General features: G+C 40.0%; 2 protein-coding genes across 3 annotated transcripts; both read left to right on the top strand.

The window, feature by feature from the left end:
- Positions 1 to 86: 86 nt before the first annotated feature.
- On the top strand, positions 87 to 4,105 carry LOC136179205 (uncharacterized). Of its 2 annotated transcripts, XM_065954631.1 has the most exons (4): positions 87 to 1,326; positions 2,236 to 2,555; positions 3,289 to 3,408; positions 3,513 to 4,105. In XM_065954631.1, exons 1-4 carry the CDS (start codon positions 1,207 to 1,209, stop codon positions 3,601 to 3,603), a joined length of 651 nt encoding a protein of 216 aa, XP_065810703.1. In that variant the 5' UTR covers positions 87 to 1,206; the 3' UTR covers positions 3,604 to 4,105. The 2 variants fall into 2 exon arrangements, with proteins under 2 accessions (XP_065810703.1, XP_065810704.1); XM_065954632.1 differs by lacking the exon at positions 3,289 to 3,408.
- A 176-nt stretch (positions 4,106 to 4,281) lies between these two features.
- On the top strand, positions 4,282 to 11,693 carry myorg (myogenesis regulating glycosidase (putative)). Its single transcript, XM_020629418.3, has 3 exons — positions 4,282 to 4,385; positions 7,039 to 7,407; positions 7,533 to 11,693. Exons 2-3 carry the CDS (start codon positions 7,145 to 7,147, stop codon positions 9,322 to 9,324), a joined length of 2,055 nt encoding a protein of 684 aa, XP_020485074.1. The 5' UTR covers positions 4,282 to 4,385; positions 7,039 to 7,144; the 3' UTR covers positions 9,325 to 11,693.
- The last annotated feature ends 6,356 nt before the right edge of the window (positions 11,694 to 18,049 follow it).

Here is an 18,049-nt window from a genome sequence, read left to right as displayed (position 1 = left end):
AAGCAATAACTTAAATAATTAAATATAAGAAGCAATTACAAATATATAAAATATATAAAATATAAAAACACAAAATGTACAAAAGGTGCAATGAAGGGAGCTGTGCAGTTGACAATGAATAAATCTTACGGTGTGTATAAATCTACATGCTTGAATGTGTTGTCTGGAGAAGACGTAAAGTAAAAAAATAAAAAATAAAAAGAATAAAAAAGGACTAGAGTTGCATGCATCAAAGTGCACCAAAGATAAGAACATACTAGAGATTTAAACTGATTTGAGCCCTCATGAAGGACATTCCTGCTCCTGCCACATCATTATTTTGATTCCTCTCATCCTCCACTCTGCATCTGTTGACATGGATTTGACTGAGCTTAACATGGCTGTCAAACACGGCCCCGGCTCTGCGGCGAGATGAACAGCCAGTTCCTGTCACAGATAACTCAGTGAGAGCAGTGGAGACACAAAGGCACCCTGCAGCGCTTGGTGAATTATTGATGCTCATGTGGCATGCTGACAGTGAATAGAGGTGACCCTGGGTGCTGCTGCTTGTACTGGTGGGAGATTCTTTGAAATCTCATCACTCCCCTGATGCAGTTCTACAGATCTGATAAGCCTGATTCTGTTTTAACTATGAAGCTTCTAAAGAGCTGAGGGGCTGAGTGTCTGTTTCAGATCAGTGCCTGCTGGTTTGTGAGAGGCCCCAGGGGAGGGAAGTAGGTCATGGACAGTGACCCCAGGTATGTGTGTCTCTGCAGGGGGCCAGGGGCTTAGTGGGATTAGTGGCTGAGTGCTCAGGTAGCACAACGAGTGGTTCTGGTTTAGCACGGATGCTCCTAACCTGTCGATGCTTCTAACGTCATAGATTCAACACAATAGCTACAAGTTGAACATGTATTTTTTTTTGTCCTTTGACCTGTATCAGGTATGGTTTTTAGAGTCTGATACATGCAAAAGAGAAACCGTTTTTTGCAATAAACAAACACAGGAAAAGTTATTTTTGCTTGCAAAATAAGTGACATGCTCAACCCAGCAAATCATTTCATGTTGGACAAGAAACACACATAGAAGGCAATTTGCAAAAAAGGTGCAAGGGCAACCTTGGGGTAGAGGGAGGAGCCAACAGGTGACAGGCGAGATGAAGGATGTTCATGACTTTCAGGTGAGCAGAAGCAAAGCAGTGGAAAATAAGCAAGACATTGAGTGAAGATGGCTCCTCAGCTTTACCTCACTATGTATAAGGAGCAGTTTGCATCTCCAGGCAGAACCAAGCGAGAACAGCTTCGACCCACTTCTGCCCACCGCAGGAACAACCCCCAACCCCGGCCGGTAAGAGACACAGCCACATGGACTTCATAAAAGATTTAACAGGACAAAGTAGCAATTTATGTGCATTGAGATTTTTTCTCTTGAGGAGATCATTTGCAATGTATTAACATTTTAAGATGGTAGTCCTTCAATTTAGCAATTTATGTAATTTAATATTTAAAGAGAAGGTCAGATTAAAATGACAGAAAATCATTAGACTCTATGTATATGTTTTGCCCCTTCAGTCTTAAAGTCCTCCTCACCCTGTATTACAAGAGTACAAAAAATATTTATATTTATAACAACAATCACAAACGGAAAAATATCAAATAAAGTCATCAATAAAGAGAACAGACAAGGAAACAGAAAAACAAACAAAAGAAGAAGAATTTAACATCTGCTGGTGGTGCATTTGAGGTCAAACAGGACTAATTGGGTCACTTATTATTAGCACACTCTTTATTGTTCTTCATCATGAGCAACTAAGGTGTCTTAATCTAATTGTGAGCTGGTTGTTTACATTTCCCTGTGCTTCATGAAAGCTGTATCCCATCTATTATTCAGTACTTCCCCTGTGCCTGTTTATTTATCAAGACATGGAGTAAACAGAGCTAAGGAGAGAGTACATCAATTCTACCGTAGAGGGAATAAAAGCAGTGATGGAGTAAGACGGGGGAAATTTTCTCACATTTTTAGTTTCAAGTATATTATATTAACAATATTGTATTTAAATATAATGAAATATACATAAGAGAAAAGCCACAGACTAAGACAAGTGTGCTTTATCTGAACGCATGCACTGAAGAGACAATTTTGGCGAAAGTTAAAAAAAAAAAGGAGAGTATGCATGCTTTTTTCAAAATATGTTCTTTTTCTTTTGTTCTATTATTTCTAATGATATGTGTGCACATCTTTTCTTTGTCTTTCCAGGACTTCCTGTTTCCCCAGAGTCTTCAGCCCAACTACAGGTCACAGCGCACACCACCAGACCCCTCGCCCCCTGCAGACACCGGCCGTCCTCTCTTCCCCCCTGTCAGACATTTATCATTCCACAGTCCAGGTACAACTTGTCCTAGCAACTATCCTAACACAGTGGACACAGACCACAAACCAAACCACATGCCCCCTGTTGGACACCCATCCTCAGTGCCTGTTCTGCCCTCTGCTGACAGAGTACAGACACTACAGCTGACTGAGCCTCCTGTTGACTCTGGATTGAAGTTCAACACAGCTTTGAAGAACCCAGCAAGGTAGCAGATGATGTTTTATCTCTATAAATACACAGTGTTCTGATTTGACTTGCATTAAGATTGATTATCAGAGAAATGAACCCTTGGCAAACTGATTTAGTGGAAGTCAAAGTCTCCTTTTGGCAGATAAAGAAAACATTATTATATTCACATTACCACCTGGTGGCCATTTTTCCTTTGGACTCTCACTCAGGTCTGAAGTTGCAGTTGATGTTTTACTATTTTACTGTAGCTTGAAAATCACATTAATGTAGGTAAATCAACACATTGCTAAACCCACAAACTGCTGTTTGATAACAGAGCTGTTAGCATCAAGCCACAGATCTTTCTTTAACTTTTATTCTTTTATTCTTTCTTTAACTTTTAACTTATTATTTTATTATAGAAAAGGCTTCAGTAACTTGCTAGAATTAGAATTAGGCCTGCTGCAAGGTGAATGGGTTTGCCTGGGTAGGGTATGTTAAATTCAAAAAAATCAAAAAAATTGTGAGCGGAATGTTAGCATATGTTTGAAGTCTTTTCAAATTTCTTTTGAGCGTCCCTATTTTGTCTCTTTTCAGTGGTTAAATGATAATGATTTACCATATTCACTACATTATGATGAACCTGGAATTTAGGATTACTTTATTATAGAATTGTGCACCCCTCAAGCTAAAAAAAACACAAGACAAACATGTCTGCCATGGGAATTTAGTCAATCTTTTAAAAAATATGAATGCCTTTTTTTTGACAGGCTACATGCAAGTACTCAGATTCGAACCAGACCCAAAACCAGCAACCCCCAGGCACCTCAGCACCTCTTTCTGCAGACACAGTACCAGAGGTCTAGATCCAGTAGCATCCTGGATTATAGGTGCATATGAGCTTTGTGTAATCAAAATAGTCTTGGTGAAAAGATTTCTTGCAGTGCTATAGAAACAAAGAGACCTAATTGTTCCTCTGACGCTCTCTCAACAGTGGATGCTACAGCTGCTTCCATGTGGTGAGGCCCTACCAGGCGGGACACTACATCATACACCCAGAGTTTGTGTCTGAGTGCCTGCGTTAGGACCATTATCTGAGCACCGTCTTACAAAGTGGGGACAGGGGACTCACAGTGGTCCTTCAGCGGGCCCAGGAGGTTCCATATCAAAATGAGGGATTGTTAACTCCACTATTGTTTAATTCTCTGCTAATTAACCCAGTGAGACAAAGTGTAAGAATGAATAATTGGTTGCCCTCTCCTTACTATTATCTCACTACATACAGTGTGGACAGTTTTACAATTCACTACTATATCAGAAGCAGAGATCGTGCCAGAAAGGGCTTGTGGAGATAACATCCAAGAAGGCACTGTGGCCCTAATCTGTACATGTCTATGACATTAAATATATAGCCTACTATTAGCTTGATCATTTCTAGATAAGTCTCTTCTTTGCATCTTTGGAGTGGCAAAAGAGAAATGATGCAATTATGACATTTTATTCAGGAGTATTAAAGATGTATACTGTGATGATTGTAGTTGTATTGATTCACGTGTGAGTACTTTCTTGGTGGACTAAATAAATGTCTCTACCACCAGTGCTGATAACTTCATCATACTGAAGATGTTAAACATAGTTTTGGTTCATCTTCCTCTCACTTAACAACCAGTATGCGATATTATTTGAGGTTTTCTATCTTTGTGATGGAAACAAAGCTGTTCCACTGACTGGACTACATTTCCCATGCTACGATGGGCGTATACGAGGCGAATACGTAGCAAGATGCCTTCATGTCTCTCGGTGTTGTTCTGTAAACTGTAGCAAACAAGTAGTGCTTGGAGCTGCTGAATGGGGCTGCCGCTGTACGGTAGGCAAAAACTTTATCTCATGAAGTTAGAAAAATAAAACAGGATGGGCTACGAGAGGAAAATATCAGACGACTTAGTTGACACGCAATCCCGGTTATTTTCCCTCCGTTAACTTTCTCGAACCACCCACCACACAGCGCACAGCTTTCCATACACTGGGCTAAAAATGTTGCCTATGTTGGAGCTGTGTCTACATCAAAGAGTTTCTTGCTGTTTGATTATAAGCTTAAAAAAAAACTTCGTGTGTGCATTTATCGATTGCTTTTATGTTTTTGTAAAGTCTACTGAAGTATAAAATTCAACTCAACAGTTGTTTCAAAAAGGAAAATGGAAAATACCATCACTGTGAAAATACCTTCAAAGTATACTATCTGAGTAAATGACTATCACAATATTCCGCCACACAAATTACACACAATCACAGTGTGTAGGCTGTAGCCTATGTCCTAAATCTTTCTCATGCCACTTTTCTAACTGTGTCAGCACTTTTCTGTTTATTTTCCCCCCACGTTTCAGAACAGATAGTAAATCGGGCTGAAATGGCAAATATGAACCCACCATGTCGACCCATAAACAAAGAAATGTGTCAGCATAAACTGTTGCTGAGGTTTTACACTTTTCCCAAAGAGAAAAACATGTTATAGTTCAAGAGTTTTGTTCAGAGAAAAACATCAAGTAGGCTATGTTAAAACCTTCATTTACTTATGAGAAGGTATTGTAATAAGTCTATTTCTAAATTCATCATCAGACATTTTACTTTTTCTCTGTATTAGTATATTATACAGTAGGCTCATGCCAATGTATTAGACCTATTATATATTTGTCATATTATATTTTATATATATATATATATATATATATATATATATATATATATATATATATATATATATATAGAGGCTATTGGTGGATCTTTACTCATGCCTAACTCGAATTAGAAAAAAAGAGAATTTATTTAGTCTAATTCAAAATATCAATAGGTCTTGCCGTACCACTGCAATGATTAATGGAATAACTGATTATTCAGTCAAAGACAATTAATAAACTAGTTGTTTAATATTCTATAAGTCATATTTTCAAGCTCAATTAACCAGTGTGACTAACTTTCTTTTCTGGTCATATAAGCCTATGACAAACTGGATAATTTTGGGCTTTGGTTGAAAATGTTTTGAAAAACAAGGACAGCAATCAGCAGATGATTTAATAATGAACATAATATCAGTTATATAATTGGAAATGTCCATGACGTTCATTTTCATGTGTTATATTCTTAGGTAGTTGAAGTCTTGATTAGTTGGTTTTCTAATCAATTGTATAGGCTACCTTTAAAGTTAGGGCTGTAGGATGACTAAAGCTTGCAATCTGACTACACCAACTTTGTCTCAGGGGAACGTTTTCGACTCATTAAACTCATACCCTTAACAATTGAGAAAGTTCTAATAGCAAATTGATGTTTTGAATACTAAATTGCTAAAGGTCAAGTGATTTTATCAGGCTCACATTTTCCATTAATAATTTTCAATAGGCATTATGTACAGTAAATCTTCTTGTCATTTTCAGGGCCAATTTCCATTCCTATAGGGCTAGCAGCATAAGTGGGTCTCTAAGGAACCAACAGTTAGTTCTCTGTTAATTAACGACAGGTTTATGTTATCACTCCTGTTGTTGAGGGAAATCTATATTAAGGCTGGTTGAACACAGAATTAGTCAATTAGATTGCTAATTAATAGTGAGCATTTTTTATAATCGACCCTTGCTGCCATGGCAGGCGATAGGGGTCAATAGCTGTTTGCAATCGTCAGCAAACAGGGAATCTAGACAGGACTGGACTTCTCTCGGTTGGCTGTGCTCTTTAATCTAATCTTTTCCGTTTAGCTTACACGAAAATAACTAACATCAGCCAGTTCATTACCTCTAGAAGTGTTTGCTATGTCCCTGCTCTTAGGGATAGATACGTTGTACCCACAATAGAAAGTAACTTTGTCTGTTTTATTGGATTTATTACCCAGGTTGTCACAAATGTTTTCTTTTCTTTTAAAGCTAGAATGAACCAAGTTGTATTGATGGACCTCAAAGTTTAGTATTCTTTCCTCTCCTCCCCAGCATTGGCAGAGCTCTAAGTTCCAAAATCCCCCTTTCCTGCACCCTTACTTCCTTACATACAAATTAGTCTTCTCTCAATTGAACTCATATGTTAGAATAACCACTGGGAACATCCACTTTATCCCATTGTGCGTAATTGGCAGTAGATTTGTTTTGTTAAATCTCGGACACATCTTTAAGGTTTACATCCTGACAGCATAATACCTCTAAGTGCTGGGAAATCACTTGTGCAGAAATGCAGAGCATGTAAGACAGACCTGAAATGTAAAGGAGGCTTTGAACTGACAAGAAAAGATAGGCCGAGAAACAGGCCGATATCTCACCTGCTGATCTGACTGCAGCTGTTTTACAGGATGTGCCTGATACTTAACTGATTATAAAGTCAATATTTCATGACTGATCATAACTGATCTGCAATATCAAGTGGTTGTGCTGTACAGAGGCTCCAGCACCATACAGCATTTTCTTAATAAAAGCTTTATTTTGAAGGGAGGAAATATTGCTTTAAGCCCAAGATAATGTCTCTTATCTCTCTCTCTCTCATGACAGGCATGCAAACAGACAGAGGGGCCAGAGTGCAACAGGTTCCCTGGAAAACATTCTTCTGATCTGCAGAACAGCGCCTCTCAGATATTTCCACTGAACAGCACAAGTCATGTACCAAGTTGTACCAGGAGGAGCAGGAGGCACAATTACAGATGTTATCCCCAAGCAGAAACACAGAAAGGACACTCGACCCTTAGTCGGAGCAGGCGTAATCGGCCTGGTGCTTGTGATTGCAGCTGTAACTGCATGGTGTTATTACATAGCCTCTCTCCGCAAAGCTGAGCTACTTAAGACTCAGCTGCTGGATCTAAATAAAGATGGCTACATTATCCGCAACCAGGGAGGATCCATTGTTTTCAGAATGGATTTCAGGTTGGTATTTTTTTTAACAATCTTACATATTTAAGTGACATCAATAATTGTAATGGAAAGACATGCCAGCTATTTTACTGTTAAAAGAAATGGTTTGTGATTTTCTTGTATCTTAATCTTGGCAGGTCAGGTACTTTGGATTTGGATTCATGTTCCAAAGAAGGAGAAATGTTAAGTTGTGGACGCACCGATGATAGGAAACTGAACTTCTTCATTGAGACAGTACGACCTAAGGACACAGTACAGTGCTACCGTGTGCGTTGGGAGGAGCTGGTTCCTGACATTCCTGTTGAGCATGCCATGACATACAAGTTTGCACACTGGTATGGTGGTGCAGTGTCAGCAATTCAGCACTGGCCTATTTCTATCTCTGGCCAAGAGGCTCCCAAACCCTTTGTTACAAGTGACATCTACTCAAAACGCAATGAATTTGGTGGGATTTTGGAGAGTTATTGGTTGTCATCCAATGCCACAGCCATCAAAATTAATAATTCTGTGCCATTCCACCTTGGCTGGAACGACACAGAGAAGACTATGTCCTTCCAGGCGAGATACAACGACAGTCCCTTCAAGCCAAACCCAGGAGAGAAACCATGTGCTGAACTTAGCTACAGAGTATGCGTGGGCTTAGATGTGACATCCATACACAAATACATGGTCCGCAGATACTTCAACAAGCCAAACAAGGTGCCTGCAAAAGTCATGTTTCGCCACCCTATCTGGTCGACTTGGGCACTACATAAGACTGACATTGACCAAGAGAAACTCTTGGCGTATGCTACCAGCATACGCAACAATAACTTTAACTGTAGCCACTTGGAACTGGACGATCGCTACACTTCCCGCTATGGAGATTTTGAGTTTGACACAACAAAGTTCCCCAATGCCTCGGCCATGTTCCAAAAGCTAAAATCAGATGGGTTTTTGGTGTCACTCTGGATTCACCCGTTTGTCAACTACGACTCAGAAAACTTCCATACATGTGTTGAGAGGGGTCTGTTTGTCATGGAACCAACAGGCCGACTGCCAGCCTTGGTGCGCTGGTGGAATGGCATTGGTGGCATTTTGGACTTCACAAATCCAGAGGCCCGTGATTGGTTTTCCTACCAGCTACGTACTCTGCGCACCAGGTATGGTGTGTCATCTTTTAAATTTGATGCAGGTGAGACCAATTACTTACCATGGAAATTTAGCACCAGAACACCAATTCGGGACCCAAGTTTCTTCACAAGACGCTACACAGAAATGGCTATTCCCTACAATGATCGAGCCGAGCTGCGCAGTGGCTACCAGTCTCAGAACATATCCTGCTTCTTCAGACCAATCGACAGAGACTCTGTGTGGGGCTATGAGCTGGGTCTCAAATCTCTTATCCCCACAGTGCTCACCATCAGCATCCTTGGCTATCAGTTCATTTTACCTGACATGATTGGAGGGAATGCTTATCTTAACCGCACAGATGGAAATCGCGTGTTACCTGATCGAGAACTCTATATCCGCTGGCTGGAGCTGTCAGCCTTCATGCCCTCCATGCAGTTTTCTATTCCCCCTTGGGAATACGACAATGAGGTGGTTGAAATTGCTCGAAAATACACAGCCCTCCATGAGAGTATTGTGGCACCACGGGTCCTGGAGCTGGCCGGCGAGGTGCTGGACACTGGGGACCCAATCATACGTCCCCTGTGGTGGATTGCCACTGGTGATGAGACAGCCTATAAAATCGACTCCCAGTTCCTGATTGGGGATGACCTCATGGTAGCCCCAGTTTTGGAGCCGGGAAAGCAGGAGCGTGACATCTACCTTCCTGCCGGCCGCTGGAGAAGCTACAAGGGAGAGAGATTTGATATCAAAGAGCCTCTGCACCTCACAGACTATCCTGTGGATCTGGATGAAATAGCTTACTTTGTTTGGGTGTAGCTGGAAGGTAATGTATCGATAAACAGGTTTAATTAGCGTGTGCTTGTAAGACAAGCTGGCTGCTTCACAAATGAAGCTTTAATGCATTACAGGGGAGTGTTGTATGAAAACAAATGGCTGGTTATGAAAAGCTTTTTTTAAATATGAATCTTCAAAATAATTTAAATATTTGACACCATGAGAAAAATGTGAAACTTCATTAGGAGAAATTGCTCAAAATCTAGCCTTTACTTTTATTGGTATTTAAACTAATGAACTGTATTCTTTGAATCTCCTTTATTCCCTTTAGTTTTGATTGGAAAGGCAGCTAAGTAGAGTCTTTTGAAACAAGAGTGTGTAACTCTAGCTAACTAATAGCCATAACAGCCAAACGTTACAATTATGGGCTCATGATTAGTGGTCAAACATAATATCACAGTAGCATAGATAGAACAGGGTCATCAAGTCAACCACCTGACTCATCACAACAGTTACACAGCAATTTTATCTGCTTCAAGTTTCCTTACAATTAGCTACCATAAGATACTGGTTCTAGAATAAAAACCCAGCATATATTTCAGTGGCTAAGGTGTGTTTTAATCATTATGCATTCAGCTTTTAGTACAAGGAGGGTTAAGTTAAATAATTAGCTTTAAAGCCCATACAAGCACAGATAAGAAACATTTGTCAAAAAGGGAATATGCAAACTGTGAATGAAGTTAGCAATGATAGCCATTGAAAGCCATAAAGTCGTTGTGTTTTTGAATAACTTTGCACTTTAAAATGAAAGCCAAACATACTTTATCATTGGGAGGTCAATTGAAGGGTTGTCATTATTGACATTATGCAGAGAGTACGCCGTGCAAAAACCTCTGTATTCATAAATAATTCTCAGTTTGACAGAGAAATCCTTCTCTCCTTTGACACTAATGACTTCTCTTCTCTTCTGCTGGGAGATACTTTTCAGGAAGTCGGCTTTTATGCTTCCCTTATCAGGATGAATGCCTGAAGTTTAATCATTACAAACGGTATGCACTCTCATTTGTGTAACAGAGTGTCATGTAACTACTCTAAGCTGAGAAGAGGATTCCTTTTATTGGGCAATAAATATTTTATGCTCTTCCTCAGGTAACAACCTTTTTTCTGTCTGTAGTGGGTAGTGTTTTGAAGCATCTGGTTATTGTCCTTGTTGTGCTTTGCTGACATTAAGTGCAGGTAAACAGCCAATAATACTATAATCTTTAATACATTTACTGCCACATTTGGAAAGAGATTTCTGTATGTTTTAAAGTCTGAAACACAATAATTAAAATGATAATAGTTTGGGTAATTTGTACCTATTGGTATGCAGTGTGAAATCCTCTATATACAATGTTTTTAGCAGCATTTAATTAGCCAATGTTCTACTTAATTTTGTAATTTTCTGTAACAGTGATACCTGCCATATTTTTTCATTATCTTATGTTGATTTAACCCTTTAAGGTGTTAGTGACCTATTTATTTTTTTAAACAATTACATGGTCAACTTAATGTAAATTAACATCTTATCCCATTATTTAGCAACTGCAACTTGTTATCTGATGATGAAACTGATGATTGTCTCATGAAAGTCTTAATAAGGCAGCAATCGAGGAACATTTTGTTTGTGTTGATTTTGGTACCCCATCGTCATATCTCTTTTCTGATTCGTCTTGTCTTGCGTAAGTATTTTGTTCTAACAATAAATCGTACCCTGCTTTCTTTCAACAGTCAAATGTATCAGTTTTGTGGAAATTGCTGTTGAAACAGTAAAAAAAAAAAAAAAAAAATGTTATTTAAATCTAATCATCTCACACCTACCCTGGGTAGCAGTTGCATGTATTGAACATGACAATATAAGAATAGTTAACATTGATGGATTTTGTGAGTCAAATAGACATCAAAGAGCCACCAGTTAAAAACTCCTTGCAGGGGCTTTAAAGACACTTCTTCATAGTTTTAACTATTATTAATGGAATAATAGTGTTGACTTGGTCCAGCTTTAAGGAATACAATCACTTTCTTACAGACCCTTTAATTCTAACACGTCTGTAAGATCTCTGACTTGTGGCTTCCATGTTGACCTCGTGGTTTTCCGCTTGTGCCTCTTGACATAGTTTCATCACAACAACACTTCCTATTTATAGCAGTTCTCACTCAGCATCTGGGCCACGGCAAGCCTCTGAGGCTATTTCTGTGTTAGACTGGCTTTCATTTACGACTGGACTAAGAGATCATATCTCAGACTGAATGTTACTTTGCTTTTTGCTCTTTTGACCCTGCAAGTGTGTGTGCTATTTGTGCCTTGAATTGAACACAGTAAAGTGTGTTATTTTGTATGAATGTATAAAAATAAATGAAGTGTGTCCGTTTGTGAGCATTTCTTTGTGTTTCATTTGCATGGAACCCACAATAATCTATCTTTCAAAGCACAATTACCACCTTTTACTGCACCTTTCACATAGTTTAAAAAAAACACTAACATGACTCTGAAATGTTCCTTTTTACACAGACTTACAAATAAAATACATAAAAAAGCAAAGCCACTGGACATTAAATTCAGGTCAGTAAGCTGACTGTGCAGCCATGTAGCCTATAACAACCTGTAACCTCGTATAAGTCTGCAAAACCAGAAAACGAGTGTGCCTATCAATTCAACATTGAAGAGATGCCCTTGAGGGACTTTTAAACTTTTGGTGCCAGACTCATCACGGGGCAATAATGACAAAGGGATGAAACAATTGTGCGGGTTATTTGGAGGCTGTGTTCAGATCAATAAATCATCTGCTCGGTTCATGATGTGAGGCCAGAGTGCATGTGATATCAGAGTGTAGGACCAGACAGCAAGAATAAAACAGATACAATTACATCAATATGAGAGAATAGCAACAGTATAAGAATCTGAATTAAAGCATTAAGCGTGATTGTTGTTGGTGGGTTTAAGCAACCTGGCTGTGCAACTTCTTACAGCCACAGTCGATCTTTCTTATGTTTGGGGAATTTATTTAATTTCACAACTGTGGGATATGCTTCAGAAATGCTTCTCTTCATTTGCCAATGCCTCATCTCACTTCAGAATTGATCTGGACTTGCCGCCTGTGTGGGGAGGACATACATTCATTGATTAGCTGTCTGTGTGTTGCATGGATCAATGTTATTTGCCAGTTTGCTTTCTGCAATCATATTGTTTGGCTCTGCCCGTCTTATCATGGACTGGATAAATCATTTATGAAAGAGCTTTAAAGGGACATTTTCATTTTAGAGCGAGTGGGATAGAAAAACATGAATAAATAAAGGGACCACGTTACCCCAAAACAAAGGAGCCGAATGAACATGTTTTACTGTGTTCAGGTTTCTTCAAATCAAAGATAGAATACATATTTAAAGCAGTGGTAACAGGCATTAACTAGAAAACAGGGCTTTTAAATATTAAAGTTAAAAAAGAGTTAAATAGGTTAAGAGTGAAGCTGCATATTTAAACTGAAACAAATACTTAAAACCTAACAAACATGAAATCTGGGGTTGTTTTGGTGATGTTGTGCTGCATATGTCCACAAGGGTGCAGTGTAGCTTCATTGCCAAAATCTCTGTCTGACATGACAGTTGACCATGGTCCAGATGTTAAGTGCACACACACACACGCACACACACACACACACGCACACACATGCACACGCACTAACATGCACACACACACACACACACACACACACACACACACACACACACACACACACACACACACACACACGCACGTACACACACGCACTAACATGCACACACAAACGAAATAGGACACAAAACTGGCAGAGCATGCCCCCCCCCCCTCCCTCCTTCTCCACCTGTGAGCCCACCTGTGTGTCCATCTGCAGAGTAGAGACGCCAGTTGTTCTGGTTAGGAGCCAGTGTGTCTCAAGTACCTTCCCATATTCTCGTTCTATGAGCCTGTCTGCTGCCTGTCCTCCACAGTCAGGCATATATATTACAGAGAGAGAGAGAGAGAGAGAGAAGTGGTGCTCGAACAACAACAAGATAAGCAGCACTGGCTAATTGGAATAAAATGTGATAATAGATGCATTCTTTTGCATTTACAATAAACTTAACTTTTGCTCGAGCTTATAGTTAAGGCTAGCTCAAGCTTGCCTTTGACAAACCGCTAGTTATTGCTGCTATAGGCCAGACTGCCAAGGGACCTTCTGTCTCTCCCTCTCTCTATCTGTATACATTCATTTGCCTTTAATGCAGCTTCCAAACTTTATATACTGCCTGCTGCCATGGACCTGCTTGACTCCAGCTGTCACTATTATTCCTAAACAATATTATTGTTATTGGAAGCATAAACATATCCCTGATATTTTTTAGCATTGTAACTAAAGTCTGCACTGCCTTTTTTGTTGTTGTTCTTGTATGTTCATCTGTCGCTGTGCATCCCTTTTGTCTCTACATCGCTCTCTCTTGTACTCCCTCTATCTCACTTTCAAGGCCCATTAAGGCACATGGCTGTTCACCAAGGAGTTTTTTTCTGCTCAAGTTTTTTTCCTTGCCACTGTTGCCAAGTGCTTGATGGTGGTATTCATTTTGTGTCTCTCTAATTGGCATAACAAAGATTAAAATCTTGGCCTGTTCGTTTTGTAAAATGTCTTCAGATAACTTCTGTTATGATTTGGTGCTTAATGAATAACAATTTGTCACTTTATTGAGAAACTTGCAGAAACTTGAAGGTGGGGATTGTTTGAGCGCAGTATTGTCAGTATGTTTCTGTGGCTTACAGTGCTGAAGATTTGATCACAACACACAATTGATCATTTTTAACAGCTAAATTCAGCTTGACTTTAGTAAACATTTGTGACAAATTAGAGTATTATGTGAAACTAAAAACTACAGATAACTTTTTAAAAACCTTATCTACAAGCATTAATATGATTCCTAATAGATTAACATAAAAAAAAAAAACTGAATCCATCACCATAAATGTTGTTGGATCACAATTATTCACCGAAACAAACAGGAGACAAACCATGATGAATAAGCTTCAGGTTTATTAAAAAAAAGAAGCTCTCATGCTTCTTGTGGGCTGAGCGTTTATTGCAGAAGAACCACAGGGGAAATAAAAACCCCATGGCCATCTCAGGCCTGAAGTGAGAATCTTTGTCCTCAACCCAAGATTTTCACTCTGTAACTAGAATGACCCCGCATCTGGTGCTGCCACGGCTTGTCTGACAGGAATATGTCTGTCCTCGCTAGGTAACAAATGAACCCAACACCCTGGAGACCGCTCTCGCATCTGTTTATGTTTTTCACCTGTCGGTTCACTGCACTGCATCAGACTTACAGTCCTCTGCAGCCTTTGTGTGTTTCAGAGCACGCCTGTGGCACTACAGCGACAGAGATAGGTGGTGTTAGCTGGTAGGAACTTTAGTGACTGGACAGTAGTGTTTGTGTTTTTCACCTGTATTTTTGTAGAAGTTTTTTCAAAACTTTGGTGGATCGAACATGTTTTTGTACTATTTATTGATGCCTTAGATTCTCATGGTCTTGAAACTTAATATGAGGATTATTGTTTTGATTTTTCCCTATACATTTCTTTTCTGAACAATATTTTTTTTCCAGACTGCTAAGAAGAAGTGAAACAAATCATTTAATGGTTTATCCAACCTATAGCAACTTGAACTATAGTTAAAAAAAAATATTTTGTGGCATTTTGTAGACAAAATATGAACTAAGTCAACAATAACAATAAAAAATCATTGGCAAATGATTTGATAATGACATTTTTTTGTAATTATCTAGTAGAATTAGACTTTTTACTTCACTGCAATTCTAATCTTGTTTCACACAAGTACATTAAAGCTCTCTTTATAGCAAATATAGTTCACGGCTCTAGAGAATACCAACAGCTATGCAGCCACACCTTAATACCAAAATGAAGGAGTTGCTAAGGACAACAGGAAGGTAGCTTCCTATGTGAATTTGTGGGGTTAAGAGGTTGAACAAAATGTCAGGCGCTGAGCAGCAGATGCATAATTGAAACATTGCGTTGCTGTTGCAGCCATGCACAAGGTTGTTTGATTGATACCATTTTAGAACACTCCTGTCCTCTCATGCTCTGGGGGTTTACCTGGGGACAGACCGAGGGAGAGGGAAAGGTGCTTAGGTGGCTCATCTGGGTTTTGGAGGAAAATTGGTGCCATCCATCAAACAGTGCATTTAACAAACGCTAACGCAAGGCTGGCCAACAAAGGATTCGTATATAAGGCAGCAAACCAGGAAACATGTGAGATGCAGAGACTGCTGAGGGTCTATCAATCAACCAGTCAGCTCCTTTATTTAACAAGCGAGGGCCACAGACCCTGAGGGCCAAGCTCTATATTCTGGCTGGTTGGGCTTGCAGTCCCTTCCCGTAGAAATGGAGAAAAAAAATGGGAATAGAGGGATGAACGTAGGAAGGAAAAAGGGGCATGAAGAGATTGGGGTTGGGGGTTGTGATGGAGGTGCAGCAGGGTTTGGCCTGTGTCCCCTGGCGTGCCGGTGCGCTTCATCTTCTCAGTGCAAGGGCCTGGAACTGCCGCTTGATAGGATTTTCAGCCCCGTGGCCTCTGCTGTCCCAGCATCCATCTGGAGGGCTGCCGTGTGCCCAGCGGAGAGCCAGCCACTCAGCGACACAGCCATAAAGAACAACCCGTAGGCCAGCCAATGCCACTGATCTGAGGCTCGCAGCTCCGTTCAGCGGACAGGCCAACACTCAGTGGCACACATTCCTGTCAGGGACACAGGCTGATCCCTGAGCTACTGTGAACTCAGTGGAACAGATGACACGCTCTGTGAGGCAGCACACATCCAACCACCGACTCCTTCAAAGCTTCCAGAAATTGGAATGGAACAAGGACTTCACTATTCAGCATCCTTAATGGTGTGGAGAGGACGAGCTCTCCGCTCTCATTTGTTCTGTCTCTGTGTGTGTATGTGTGTGTGTGTGTGTGTGTGTGTGTGTGTGTGTGTGTGTGTGTGTGTGTGTGTGTGTCAAAGACATGGAATATACACTTATCATGGCCTGCATGGCCTGGGGTTTACAGTGCATTCAGAAGATCAAGGATAGATGATGCAGATATATCTATATGCAGTGGACATATAAATTCCTGTATGCAATACGCCTATTCTCAGGTTGACTAATATAAAACCTTGCCGGGGTCCTTTGTATGTTCAGTAAAGTACATTTTTTTTCTGTAAAAGTTCAATTTAATACCAAAACGAACAGCATCCAGAAAAATAATATCAGCACTATATAATTGAAAATCAAGAGCAAATATGCAAAGACAATCATTACTGCCTCTCATTATTGGATCCAATTTGCGTGTGCCTTAGGGGGATGGAGTAGAAAATAATGGATCTCTACGGTGAAACATACTGTACTAAGGGTATTGGTGGTGCATGTGCACAAGATCAGGTGTGATATATCTCATACATGTGTGGAAAGTTTGGATTGAAAAATGTTTTTGTTTCTCCTCAGGGCTACACGGCATCATTAGCATATCTTCTCCCTTGTGACGACTGTAAATTCAGTGAATGCAGCCCTGCGGTGGGTAAGGTGGGCAGACGGCAGACTGTATAAATAAACAGAGTCTGTCTGAGGGCAGCACTGTGGCCCCCACCTGCCCACCATCAATCAATATTACAGCGGCCACTGGCAGCCCAATCGCCTTTTTATAGGCCTGTGAAATGATCAAACATCTGCTCATAACCATGCTTCATATATAGATGGATCATATATATAATATAAGATTCTGTATGGTATCATGCAGCACAACAGGATACAACAATGACATTTATGCAAAAGTGTGCACAGTGGCAGTTTCCGGGTTATAAGCCTTGAGGCAGTTTCCTCGATATCAAATCCAGTCAGCGTTTTGAATCGATAAAGACAAAATAAATGACACTCATCTTAACTCAACTTTATTCTTAAAGAACCTTTTACACAAACAGTGAGCCCAGAGTGCTTCAGAACCAAGAGATGGAAACCAGGAACAAAAATGAAAAGAACTGACACAATTTAGAATAATTAAAGAAAAATACAACAGTGAAAACATTAAAAGTAAGGAATTAATTAATATAAATCAGTTTAATGTCAGTCAAGACAAAATAAATATGAGGCATTAAGCTAATGTAAAAACACTTACAGTTAAATGTTCCCTGAGGCTTCAAAATTGAAGCCAAAATAAAAAAGTTCTAATTTTACTTTTAAAATAGCCAAGAGAACTTGTTCGCAATTTGAATTCTTTCCTAATTATCACATGCTGTCTGTTTCTTCTCTTGGATGAGTAATCACTCTCTACTTCCTTGTTAACTGCTTAAAAGTCGACCATTGTGTACATGATAAAAGTTGAGGCCAGTAACTAGTTTGGCAGCAGTAGTAGACAAAGGTTGTGGGGGTCCCGGTCCACAGAGAGGGGGAATGAATCCAACTGGTCCAAGGTTAATGGTGGCGTGGAACAAAATGGATTCAGTGCCAGGGGCGTGCTGACAGGTGATTTGACATGAGTGAAGGTGGGCCATCAATCTCCCGTTGGCCCCTTTGACCCTCCCCAACCCACCAGCAGCAGCTAGGGGGCGCCAGGTGTCATGGCGCCCTGACCTGTGCAGGTCTCCAGATAGCCCACCTGCTGTCCGCCTAAAGCTCCCCCTAAGGCGAGAGGAGAGACTCCCATCACTTCATGCTTGGCTGGCATAATGA

The sequence above is a fragment of the Labrus bergylta genome, chromosome 5 (genome assembly GCF_963930695.1).
Source record: "Labrus bergylta chromosome 5, fLabBer1.1, whole genome shotgun sequence".
Taxonomy (NCBI): Eukaryota; Metazoa; Chordata; class Actinopteri; order Labriformes; family Labridae; genus Labrus; species Labrus bergylta.
Note: the sequence above shows the minus strand (reverse complement) of the source record. Positions and strands in the feature narration are given on the sequence as shown.

What these genes read in the sequence shown, in the direction of transcription:
- LOC136179205 (XM_065954631.1), top strand. Translation starts at nt 1,207, where the DNA reads ATGGCTCCTCAGCTTTACCTCACTATGTATAAGGAGCAGTTTGCATCT. An exon ending in ACAACCCCCAACCCCGGCCG is followed by an intron (nt 1,327 to 2,235) that starts GTAAGAGACACA and finishes TTGTCTTTCCAG; the next exon opens with GACTTCCTGTTTCCCCAGAG. An exon ending in AGTAGCATCCTGGATTATAG is followed by an intron (nt 3,409 to 3,512) that starts GTGCATATGAGC and finishes CTCTCTCAACAG; the next exon opens with TGGATGCTACAGCTGCTTCC.
- myorg (XM_020629418.3), top strand. Translation starts at nt 7,145, where the DNA reads ATGTACCAAGTTGTACCAGGAGGAGCAGGAGGCACAATTACAGATGTT. An exon ending in GTTTTCAGAATGGATTTCAG is followed by an intron (nt 7,408 to 7,532) that starts GTTGGTATTTTT and finishes TAATCTTGGCAG; the next exon opens with GTCAGGTACTTTGGATTTGG.